General features: G+C 41.3%; 1 protein-coding gene across 9 annotated transcripts in view; it reads right to left on the reverse strand.

The window, feature by feature from the left end:
• ACTN2 (actinin alpha 2) overlaps positions 1–12,465 on the reverse strand; it is a 68,891-nt gene that overhangs the window by 11,059 nt on the left and 45,367 nt on the right. For all 9 annotated transcript variants that reach the window (XM_017745121.1, XM_017745144.1, XM_017745147.1 and 6 more), the window contains exons 12-17: positions 11,644–11,794; positions 3,841–3,949; positions 2,885–3,025; positions 2,309–2,491; positions 1,032–1,166; positions 364–543 (exon numbers count right to left, since the gene is read on the reverse strand). In XM_017745121.1, the coding sequence (XP_017600610.1) occupies positions 364–543; positions 1,032–1,166; positions 2,309–2,491; positions 2,885–3,025; positions 3,841–3,949; positions 11,644–11,794 (899 nt within the window). The remainder of the gene's footprint in view (positions 1–363; positions 544–1,031; positions 1,167–2,308; positions 2,492–2,884; positions 3,026–3,840; positions 3,950–11,643; positions 11,795–12,465) is intronic.

Here is a 12,465-nt window from a genome sequence, read left to right on the forward strand (position 1 = left end):
GAGAGAGAAAATACCAAGTTATTACAGAATCAAATGTATTCTTTTTAGAGTACAAAAAGTACAGTAAGAAAAAAATCAGCTCGAAATATTTATGTGATACTTTTTGCCATACCACTAACTCTGTATCATGACCAAGGATCACTAAAAATACAAATGGCCTTCAGAAAAATACGAAGCTGGTTTCTAAATGGGTACTTCTTCACTAAAAGTGAAAATAAATGAAAATTAAACAAGTCTTATGAGATTATCAGAAAGCTTGCCGAATTCCATCTTCTGTGGCAGTCTCTTTAAATCCAGGAAGGTACTGACACAGCACAAGAGGACAGAATAAACTAATAAATACAAAAGGGAGTAAATGGCTACCTCCATGGTATAGTTGGTGTGCTTATTGTCAAACACCAGGGCTTCTTGTATAAGCTGATGATCTCCTTCCAGTTTGTCAATATTGTGTTTATAATTAATGATATTTTGCTCATATTGCTTCAGCTGATTCATCTGGTCCTCCAAAGGCCCTGTCATTTCAATAGAACTGCGGGCGATTTCCTGTCAAAAGAAACAAAGACACCCCCCAGTCCCACAGAATTTAAGCTTCAGATGTGCTAATTGGACCAATGTTCACATAAATATGTTGTATTTTTATACTAAGAAGCAGTAGTGATAAAACCTTCATACAGTGGAGATGAGAAATTTTACTTTAGAAAACACATTTCAAAAGAAACGTGTCACATTTATATCTGGAATTAGTATTGAAACCCCAGTGAACCTGGTATCTTTTCTACAAAAAGCAGAAGTTAAACAGTAATTGTTTAGTGATTAATTTTTCAAAGCTGAATCTCCTAGTCACCATCAAGGTACCACTTGTACAAGGTCCCACAGTTTCAAGAACAATCTTAACAGGTGCTAAATAGTTTAGGATCAAACAGCTGGTGAACTGTCATTGATTTTGCTGTTGCCCTGTATATAAAGTAGAGATAAAAAAATTATAAATCACTTTGTTCCTCAGCTTCTGCATGAGGAACATGCACACTCACCTCCATCTTGGTCTGGATCCATGGCCCAATGACATTGGCCTGAGCAGCAAACTGGCGGCGCAGGCGCTCGTTGGCGTGCTGGCGGGCTAATTCCTCCTGCAAGGATTGATCCCTCTGAGGCACCAGCTGCTTCACCTGTTACAGTGGGAAAGCACTAAAGGTGAGTAGGCGCAGCTGAATAGTTTAAAAACAAATGGAACAAATAAGTCTACAGCTGCTAATTTTCATTATTGGTCTGAAGGCCAATATCAGAAGGACAAGCCAGAATGATCACTATTTTAGTTACAACTTCCATGCTAACATAAGAAATTTGTAACATGGCCTTGGGCAGCCTGACCAGAGAGACTGACATGCAGAGAGAAGAAATTCTCACCTCTGTCTGGATTCGAGACGATTATTTCACTTTAACTGCTCTAAGAGCAGTTGCTTTGTTTTCCTTTTGAAAAACAAAGGTGATTTTTCAATCTCTAAGTAATTGTTCTAAGAACAGTCAGTGCAAAACATTTTATTTGAGCACATCTGTACAATAGGATAACATGAGATATGTTCTGCCCATCATGCACATCTGAAGGTCTCTAATTCATTGCAAATGCTTTTGTTTGGCTTACCCTTCTGAATTGGCCAGGGAGATTCTAAACTGAGTCATTACTGCTTGGTTATTATAACCCATTGAGGGTGTGTTCTTGTCCACGTAAGTTTTTCTAATTCTACATTTTACACAATCATTTACCTGTAGCTTTTTATCTGTCTTGGTTCCTAATGAAACAAAGTTGGTGTGATTGCTTTAGGAGCCTCTCTTTAATCCCTTCCCAGTACTTTTCAGCTGCTAATGCCAATTTTAATCTAATTGGAAAGAAATATTAATGGCCCCAAAGATGCTGATTTTATACATTTTTGAAAAGCAGCATCTGGGTAGAAGAAACACAAAAAATTACTCTTTATACTAAGAGAAAGAATACAATCATTTTCTGTTCTTTTAACAGCACCTCTGGCCAGGCACCAGCTCTGCACTAGCCTCAACACATGCTTCTCTTGCCCTGGCAGAAAGCCAAAGAGGACACAGGTAATATTGCATGACGGGAGCAAAGGATATTTTGAAGCAGGCCTGGCAAACATATGGGAGATCATAAGGTACTTTAGAAATTCATTCTGCCATCTGATGATCTAGAATAATTTAGAGATTTATTGTAAAGTTCTCTGAATATTCTCAGTATTTCTAAACTGGAATACTGTGTTACAGTGTCCTTTTCGTATTTAGCAATTTAGCAATACATTACCTTTTCCCACTTGCTACGAATCTCTTCAACTGTAACAGTGCTGTAAGGATTGGTTGCACTTATTCTCATGCTGTAACTCTGGATGACTTTTTCAACTTCATTCTGGATTGATAGGATGGCCTGTCGTTCACCATCTGCCTCTGGCAAAGTAGCTTTAAATTGATCATGTGCAGAGATTAAACTCTAAAATCAGAAACAGAGAGGGAAAGCATGAAAACTTTAACATTTCATCCAACATCTGGAAGATCTGCTGTAAATAAGCACAGCTCCTCTCTCAGGCTCTCAAACATCCTGGCTACTGGGTATAGATACAGGAAATAGTACATTTAGATACATTCATGTAACAGCCCTCATTGGTTTTATCAGGACCACCACTTTTTCCATAATCTCTGGAATATGCTTTCATACCAACAAAGAAACCTAGTTGCAACAGAATAGACATGGCCTATCACAAAGCAAACATTAAGACAGATATTGGGGGGTTTCTTATATGTATTTTACTTTCCCAGGAGGAAAATCTTCCTTTCTTGTTTTCCCTATGACTTTAATCCAAAAAACCCCCAGATAACCATTTACCTGAATTTCCTCTATGCTATGAACAATAAACATGTCCTGTAGGTCTTCCATAGCACCTTCCATCCAGTTGTTGAAAGGAGCAGCTCTTTTGGCAAACTCCAGGTGAAGCTGATCAATTGTTTCGAGCAATTTCTCTGTCCTCTGTACAGGTTGGGAAAAGTGCATTCTTTTGTTATTAGGGCAAGATCTAGCTCCATGCACATACCCACCCATATACAAAGTCATGCCTCATCTTTTCAAAATCATTTGATTGCACTGATTGATTTCACCACCTGCTTTAAGGATTCTCACTCAAGGCATTTGGTCTAATTGCAGTAAAAGTACTCTCATATCCAACACATTAAAAGGGGTGGGTGTATGCCTTTGAAGTATAACTATTGATATTTTAAGTATTTTTGTTATTGGGACCTAACTGAAAGTGAATTAAAATCTGATAATTTTGATTTAGTAATTTCTTGTAAGTACAAAAAGGAAGAATTACACATATATTTCCCACCTTGGCATTTATGTGTGTGACTTCCTCTTTTCCTAAGGAACAAGGCTTTGCAAAGTATCTCAGTGCTTTGGAATACTCACTACCAAAAATTAACCTACTGCTGGACAGACAAGTATGCAAGACTGCAAATTCAGGCTAGTATGAAAAGGCAACTAACCAACAGCTTTTTTTAGCCTTGCTGGACATCGGATTCCCACAGAGAGGTGCTACAAACCACATGCCATTTGTTGCTGCTTTAGAACTATCCCTGGGAGCTCAGTACTGTCAAGTCTACTCTGAGCAATTCAGTCTGTTTGCAAAAGTAACCACACCAAAATGAAATGGAGGTCTGAGGAAAGGGTTTATTGCTATTTGGATTCCAAAGTGGATGCTCAGTGGCAACATTTCCAGATCTGAAATAAATGGTTCATTTCCCTCTCCCTGCCTCAGCTGAGCTGCTGATCCTTGTTACATGGTTTACCTCCAGTGCCTCTCTCCTTTTCTGAGTGAGTGTTCCCAGGCTGTCCCATTGGTCACATATCTTTTGACATCTATCATTGACACTTGCAGCATCATGGTAGTCCAGTTCACTAAGAAAGAGCAAAGACAAAAATCTGTGTGACTTTTTGAAAGACAGGAGCAGTTGCACTGTCCACACTTCCACTGGCCCTCAACAATTCTTCCCCTCTTTTTTGCAATATTTCTCCTAAGGTAAGCAAGTGTTGCAGTATGGACATTGTGTTTAGGCATTCAGCAGTTTGAGAAGCACAGCACGGGAACAGCATCAATCTCCTCTGCTCTGAGAAAAATCAACTGACATCCAGGTATTAAAGACAATTAAGGTGTCCAAGTATCTTTGTCTTAGCTATTCCTGTGACACAAGCAATTCGACCCCTGATGGCCAGAATGCTTCAGTCTTGGTCTTTATCAGGTTTGCCAAGATTGGTGTTAAATTAATTGGCCTGAAATATCCATTTTGTTTTGAATAATCCAATGATCCTTTCCTTATATGCTTTGAAATTATGTAACTGAGAAAGATACATCAGGTTGGATTCAAAGCATAACCTCTCACAAGCCTGGCAATACTAATAGGGGCTGCCCAGATCTGGGGCTCAGAGAACAATTTTTGTCTTCCTCTCCAGGAGCTCCTCACAGATCTACAACCCAGAACTGGCTGGTTCAGAGAACAGGGATCTCCAGACCCACATATGCCACCAGCATGAATCAGTGCATTCACAAAGGATAGCAGTTACCATTGCTTTTTCACCTGCTTCATAGGCTGATATTATCCTGACAGGAAGCAATTTACTATTCTGCCTGAGACTGGAATAAATTTTTAAGGCTCTGTCCTGAGATTCTGCACGGAGTCTGCTTCAAACTGAACTTTCGATCTCAGTGGCAGATGATAGCCATCCATAGTACCTGTGCTTGACACTTTGGAAACTCACTTTTATTGGTGTATTACCATCCACTGAGTTTAGCTCTTGGCTTCTCCTCGAGAACACTCTGCCCAGTACTAAACGTTGCAGAGACTGTAAATACATGACACGTGGCAATATGAATCTAAGATTTACTTTGAGGCTTGAACAAGACAGTAAATGCAGATAGAATTTATTCCCCCTTTTTTGAGCATTCTTCTCTAGGCAATTGGCAAGAGGAATGTACAGATCACACTGCCAGTAACACAGAGAATCAGAGAACAAAATGAGAAAAGGCAGCTTTCCTCTGTGAAGCCAGAGGCCGGAAGCCAGAAGCTCTGTAGGCCAGGGGCAGTATTCATGTTTCCTCTTCTAAGCCCAGTCAGAGCAATCTGGTTTGGGATAAACCTGAGAAGTATGAGAAGCATTCTGTTTAAAAGAAGCTTCAGATGTGCTGCAATCAATTGAAAGTGTTGAAAGTGAAGAACGGTAAAACAGGTGAAAAAAAAAATACCATAACAGAATCACAAAATCACAGAATCACAGAGTAGGTCAGGTTGGAAGGGACCACAGGTCATCTGGTCCAACCTCCCTGCTCAAGCAGGGTCATCCTAGAGCACATGGCACAGGATTGAGGCCAGGCAGTTCTTAAATATCTCCAGTGAGCAAGACTCCACAACCTCTCCAGACAATCTGCTCCACTGCTCAGTCACCCTCACAGTAAAGAAGTTCTTCCTCATATTCAGATGGAATTTCCTGTGCATCAGTTTCTGCCCATTGCCTCTTGTCCTATTGCTCGGCCCCACTGAGAAGAGCCTGGCTCCATCCTCTTGGCACCCTCTCTTTAGATACTGATAGACATTGATAAGGTCCCTTCTCAGTCATCTCTTCTTGAGGCTGAACAGGCCCAGCTCCCTCAGCCTTTCCTCATAAGAGAGATGTTCTAGTCCCCTCATCATCTCTGTATCCCTCTGCTGGACCTGCTGCAGGAGTTCCATGTCTCTCTTGTACTGAGGAGCCCAGGACTGCACACAGCACTCCAGATGTGACCTTACCAGGGCTGAGTAGAGGGGCAGGATCAGCTCCCTTGACCTGCTGGGAATGCTCTTCCTAACGCATCCCAGTCCTTCTTGGCCACGAGAGCACTGCTGGCTCTTGGCCAGTTTGTTGTCCACCAGGATCAAGCCTGGGGAGTGCTGGTGCAGGGGTTATTCCTCCCCAGGTGCAGGACCCTGCACATGCCTTTGTTGAATTTCAGCCAGTTCTTCTCTGCCCATCTCTCCAACCTGTCAAGGTCATTCTGAAGGGCTGCACAGCTCCTCTGGGGTATTGGCCCCTCCTCCCTGCTTCGTGTTGTCAGTGGACCTGCTGAGGAGGCATCTACCCCTCCATCTGCATCATTGATGAACAAGGTGAGCAACACTGGGCCCAGCACTGAACCTTGGGGGACACCACAAGTGACAGGCCTCCAACTTGACCATGTGCACTGGGTACGATCCTCTGGGATCTGCCATTCAGCCAGTTCTGAATCCACCTCTCTGTCCACTCATCCAGCCCACGCTTCCTGACTTTGCCTGTGAAGATGCTGGGAGAGACAGTGTTGAAAGCCTAGCTGAAATCGAGGTAGACAATATCCTCTGCTCTTCCCTCATCTATACAGGTAGTTGTTTCACACTAGAAGGCAATTAGGTTGGTCAAGTGTGATTTACCTGACTACTCCTGATCACCTTCTCGTCTTCCCTGTGGCTTGAGATGGCCTCCAGAATCAGACACTCCATCACTTTTCCAGGGATTGAGATGATGCTGGAACTACTGGCTGGTAGTTCCCTGAGTTCTCCTTCTTACGCTTTGTGAAGACTGGGGTGACATTTGCTTTTTCCAGTCCTCAGGCACCTCTCCTGACTGCCTTGGCCTTTCAAAGATGATTGTGAGCAGCATCACTATGGTATCCTACAGTTCTTTTAGCACTCATGGATGCAGCCCATCAGAGCCCATGGACTTGTAGATGTCAAGTTTGCCTAGGTATTCTCTAATCCAATTCTCCTAACCATTTTTAAAAATAACAAAAACAACCCAAAATTGTGAAAGTAAACTCTTGTATGTAAGGAGAAAGCTGCCAGCAAGTCATACTGTACAAGGGTTCCTTAACTCAAAAGTTAAGGAACTTCTTGGAAGCCCTTTCATTAGCCTTCAAGGGACGCAACAAAAGCCACCTATCTGCTAAGAAATTTTAAGTCAGGAGCATAGAGTCTTGGATGAAACAGGCTGAGATTTATTTTGCTGTTATGAGGTTTTGGCTGAAAATTGGGGTTTTTTTCATTATAGCATATTAAGATTATTAGATTTTGTTCCTGAGTGAGCAAATTTTATTTTTGGTTCAATGGACCACTTATCTCCTTTTGTCAATTAGAGTAAGGGCAGGTGTCCTTCCATGAAAGTGAGGGACTGATTGTACCAGCTGTGGTCAAAGTGCTGGAAGGTGATATGCCACCCTCCTCCACAAGCTCTGCCAGGGAGATTCCATCATTCCCCGTAAGATCTCTACTATCCTGTTCCTTCCAGGTATATATGCTGTGGACAAATACGTAGAAGAATAATATCAAAACAACTTTTTAAAAGGGCACCCGTGGGTCAAAAATCCTAAGTTAGTTTACCAAGTGGCATTAAACAATGTAGCTCCACTACCTTTCTGGGCCTGCTGTTGTTTACTTCAAGTAAGTGTATTGTAGGTATCAAAGAACATTTTTCTGCTCAAAGCAGGAGCAGAAGAAGTAATAACTCATCAAATATTAACTACTTGGAAATAGAGCACAGGCTTACATTCCCTGTCCTATTAATTTTTGTATCTTCCCCAACATTGAAGAGACTACATTTACATTTTGTTAAAATTTGTGCTTTGCATTGCATGAAATACAGCTTCTCCTGTGTTACAGACCTTCTAAGATAACAGTCTTTCTATTTGTTTGGCCATTTGAAACCTACAGCCTTTGGAATTTAAAATTATTAAGTTATCGCTATTGATCTTACAAGTAATTCAATCTTACCTGTCCAAAATTTAAAATTTACTGACATTTTGACCTGATCCAGAGAAGCACTTAAGTATGAGCTCACTTTAGGAACAGTGATAGTGCTACAAAAATAACCTGCTGAGCAACATGTTTTAGCAGTGCTTCAGAACAAGGTTCATGTTAACCATGCATGTAAGCACAGTTTGAACCCAGGTCTCCAGAATCAAGATGACTCTCAAATCAGTGTTACAGATAATGGTCTCCTTGGCTGGAAATCAGTACATTAGAAGTGATGGATATACAAGAAATTACATTACAAAAATTTTGCCTTGATGATTGGAAACATTGAAATGAGCACATAAGATCATAAATTAGTATGGGTTTTCATAGTACAGCTCACTCAAGTTAGCATTTGTTATGTCATAAATGGCAAATCTGAATTTAGAAATGCCTGTCCCCCTTCAGCTTTGTATAAAGCCCTATCCAAGCCCTGTCATGCCTCTTTGCCAAAGAATATCTAAGTCTATACAGGCTGGGAACACAACAATCTTATAGCAGCATCCTGGCTGGAATCACCTGCTTGCATACCAACATAAATCCTCTATCTAAATAGCAACAATCAACAAGCTTGTAGCAACTTTAACCTTAAGCACAAAGTGGACTGAGCTGCTGCAGCAGAAAATACCAGATCAGACAGGAAACTGTAACTAGTAGAGTTCAAGGTCATACAGCAACAGTTCTCTTTTGAAATTTGCAACATTAGGCATGCAAGAGATTGACTAAAACAAAACATGGAGGTGGACTGACTTGGAATGTAGACACAGATGATGATGGTTTCTGTAAGGGCCTGCTCCAGTGATGAGAAAAAAACCAACCAACCCACCAACCAAACAAATAAGCAAAAATCAAGAAAGAAATACCCACATGGACTTCAACAGGTTTTGTATCAGATGCACATTTCTTAGCATTCAGACATTGATCCTTCTTTAAAAATATGGATTAAGAAAGAAATTAGCATTTTCCTCCATAGTTTTATTGTGCGAGGAATTACATATAATTAAAATCAGTATTTAGACAGAAGGTGTCCATTTGCTTGCAGCCAGTGATAAAACCTGACCTTTATGACCTTTCATTCAGTATTCTCCATGGGCATTAAGCCTAACTGAGCTACAAAGTCACAGTGAAAATCAGGCACTGATAGCCCCATTGTATGGAGAAGCAGAGAAGTCAAATTAGAGCATCTCTAAATGCAATCAGCTTTCAGCACCTTCGCAGCCCAGGCCACAAATAACTTGTTCAACTTCACACAGCAAATTACTGAAACAACTGAGAAGAGACAATCTCAAAATAGACAGGATACCGTGTTCATTGACGTCACCAGAGGTAAAGGACAGAGGGTTCAAAACACTGGTAAGCAGATGCTGTGCTGTGTATACTACATTCCCAAACTTTCACATAATTCATAAAGCTGAATCTGAATTAGCAATGATTAGGTGTTACAGAAACTTTCTTTAGTATAAAGAGAAGCAAATCTCAGGGGCAATCCCAAGCAGAAATACAGGCTGGGTAGAGAATGGATTGAGAGCAGTCCTGGGGGGAAGGACTTGAGGATGTTGGTTGACAAGAAGCTAAATATGACGCAGCAATGTGCACTTGCAGCCCAAAAAGCCAAACGTGTCCTGGGCTGCATCCAAAGCAGCGTGGCCAGCAGGGCCAGGGAGGGGATTCTGCCCCTCTGCTCTGCTCTGGTGATACCCCACCTGGAACCCTGCAGCCAGCTCTGGGGCCTCCACAAAAGACATGGACCTGTTGGAGTGGGTCCAGAGAAGGGACACAAAGATGATCAGAGGGGTGGAGCATCTGTCCCAGGAAGACAGGCTGAGAGACTTGGGGCTGCCCAGTCTATAGAAGAGGAGGTTTTGGGGAGACCTTATAGCAGCCTTCCAGTGCCTAAAGGGGACTTAAAAGAGAGCTGGAGAGGAACTTTTAATGAGGACAAGGGGGAATGGCTTTAAACAGCAAGAGGGCAGGTTTAGACTGGATATTAGGCAGAAATTCTTTACTGTGAGGGTGCTAAGGCGCTGGAACAAGTTGCCCAGAGAAGCTGTGGATGCCCCATCCCTGGAGGTGTTCAAGGCGAGGTTGTATGGGGCTTTGAACGTTATCTAGCGGAAGATGTCCTTGTCCATGGTAGGGGTCTTGGAACTAAATGGTCATTAAGGTCCCTTTCAACTCGAGCCATTCTATGAAATAATTCCACAGAGATCAAGGCATGCTAGGAGGTGTTTCATAGGCTCACATATTCAGGGCAGTCTCCATTCTCTGTATTTTTTTCAGATTTCTTTCACATTAACCAAAACACAGTACTTACTCTGCCCACTGTGATTTACTTTTCTTTCTTTAAATTATCTTGAAGATGGGCTTTTTCTTTTCAATCCATTTGAATTACACAATTCCTGTAAGTGATGCTACTATCAGGTATGAACTGCATTTTTAGACAAGTCTCTGATTTTTAAATCATTAATGAATATGGAGCTGTTCATGAGTCATGGTCCTTCACAAAGTGACAAAAGGGCATGTTTCTAAGACTTGATTTCTGAGCAGTAACTGTTCTGCCTGTTCAAGGTGAGAAACTGAAACTTGGAGAGCTGAAGCCAAGGGCAGGAATCTGAGAATTTTGATCTTGGCTGCTGTTTCAACCACTACTACACATTTGCTCCTGTTGGCTTTACAGATTTATACAGTGAGTGCCAAACTGCCAAGACCAGGAGTGGCACCACTGATTTACAGCACAAAGCCTCTGCAATTAACTGCATAAGGTGATAAAATCAAATGTGCTTACCTTGGTGTTAACACCAAGATGGCTTTACCCAAACAGGTACGTAATGCTACAGTCCTATCAGTGCAGGCAGAGCTCACAGAACTGTGCTTCACACAGGTGAATTAACAACCTTCCCACAAACAAAAGCAAGCTCCACCAACAGGGACAGAGTTTAGCCACACTAACTTGAACAACACTCAGGACTTTGCTGCCATAAGGGGTCAGTCCAGAGCCTTGACTCTTCACATTGCTGACCTATGCAGCTGATGTCAACAACACAGATGTAGCCTAAATGTGTTGCAGAGCAGTTCTCAGCTTTGGCTGTGTTTTCTCTGGGCATAGTACGCTGGCTGAGCAAGCATCAGTGGCTAAATTGATGGAACTGTGGATGAAAACTCTACCTCTCCTATAGGAGAGCCTTGTGTGTGCTTGATTCCTTGTGCAACCCTGAGCAAGTTACTTAGTTTCCATATGCCCCACTGTCCCTTCTGTAAAATGAAGACAAGGGCACTTCCAAATATAATATCAAGAAGTTGTGAAAATAAGCATATTAGAGACAATTAAATCTGCAGGAAAGTCAGTGCATTACCCACTATTATGGAGATAATATAGGGATGTGAAGCCTTTCGAAAGGACCAATATACTTGTGAAGATACTTGATCTGTAATTTGTGTAAATGAAAATATTTTCTAAGTTAAACAACTCATAGCCAGTACCTCTCAGCAGACCATGAACTGAGAAATAAACACCTCCAGGATTCCCATCAACCCACAATGGGTAGAGTTAATGCTAAAAGATTACTGTGAAGTCAAGTTGAAAATGTTTGTTTTCAAATAATTTTGGTCAGTTGAATATCTATATTTGGTTGGGGGTAAGGGGGGGAAGAGGGAAAGGTCTCAGTGACCAGCTCAGATAATATACTTATGAAGCTATGTCTGGAATTCCTACGTTGGTACCTATGACACTATCAAATTCATTGGAAAGAGTTTATCGCAAAGTTAAATGTCAGCAGCTGCAAGCCTTTAAATGGAACATACTTCAGCTCCTGGGCAATGGCAGCGATCTGTTCCACCCTGTCCTGGTGAGCAGCCAAATCACTCTCAAAAGCTTCATGTTTCCTTAACATGGCACGGACTTCTGTCAGAGAGGCAGACTCATAATCCTTCTGAAGCAAGGTCTGCTCTTTGCCTGAAAGAGGAAATTAAAATATTACTCATTTTTTGCTAATTTATTTGTTAGGAAAATTGCAAATTTAATCAAATTTTTGGTTGAGGCATGGTGAAAATCATATGTCTGGAATTAAATCCCACCCCCACTGAAATCAGCAGCAAATTGTCAGCACATGTTAATTAGAAACATATATTTTTAAAGCTCTCACAGTGATGTCTTGATTTTTGCATGGTCTGCTGATACAGGTCTAAAACAGCGAGTATTACTTTGCTGGAGAAACTGGCATAAAAATGGTATATTAGCAAAAACTGTATTTCTAAACCACTGTGCTAAGTTTTTGTAGAATAGACTTACAAAACCAGAAATCACACTGCTATGCTCAGCTTCACTCTTACTAATGATCTGTTATTCTTTTTTGTTCTGCCTTCAATTCATTATTCATTTCAGCACTTAACAAAAAACAAACCCTGAGATGTGTGACTGCCTTTTGTATCAAACACTGAATTTTAAGTGGAAAATGCCAACTTATCTACAAAAGGCTAGGGAAGCAAAGATTAAGTAGAAACTGAAATACTACTGCTGAGTAACTCCTATGTTGGACAACTGAGTCCACACAGACAGGCCCTGCAGCTACACTCACCACATGGCATTTACAGCTCTGTGAATCCTAGAGCCAGAAGCAACTATTG

Source organism: Corvus brachyrhynchos, unplaced genomic scaffold (assembly GCF_000691975.1).
Source record: "Corvus brachyrhynchos isolate BGI_N302 unplaced genomic scaffold, ASM69197v1 scaffold70, whole genome shotgun sequence".
Taxonomy (NCBI): Eukaryota; Metazoa; Chordata; class Aves; order Passeriformes; family Corvidae; genus Corvus; species Corvus brachyrhynchos.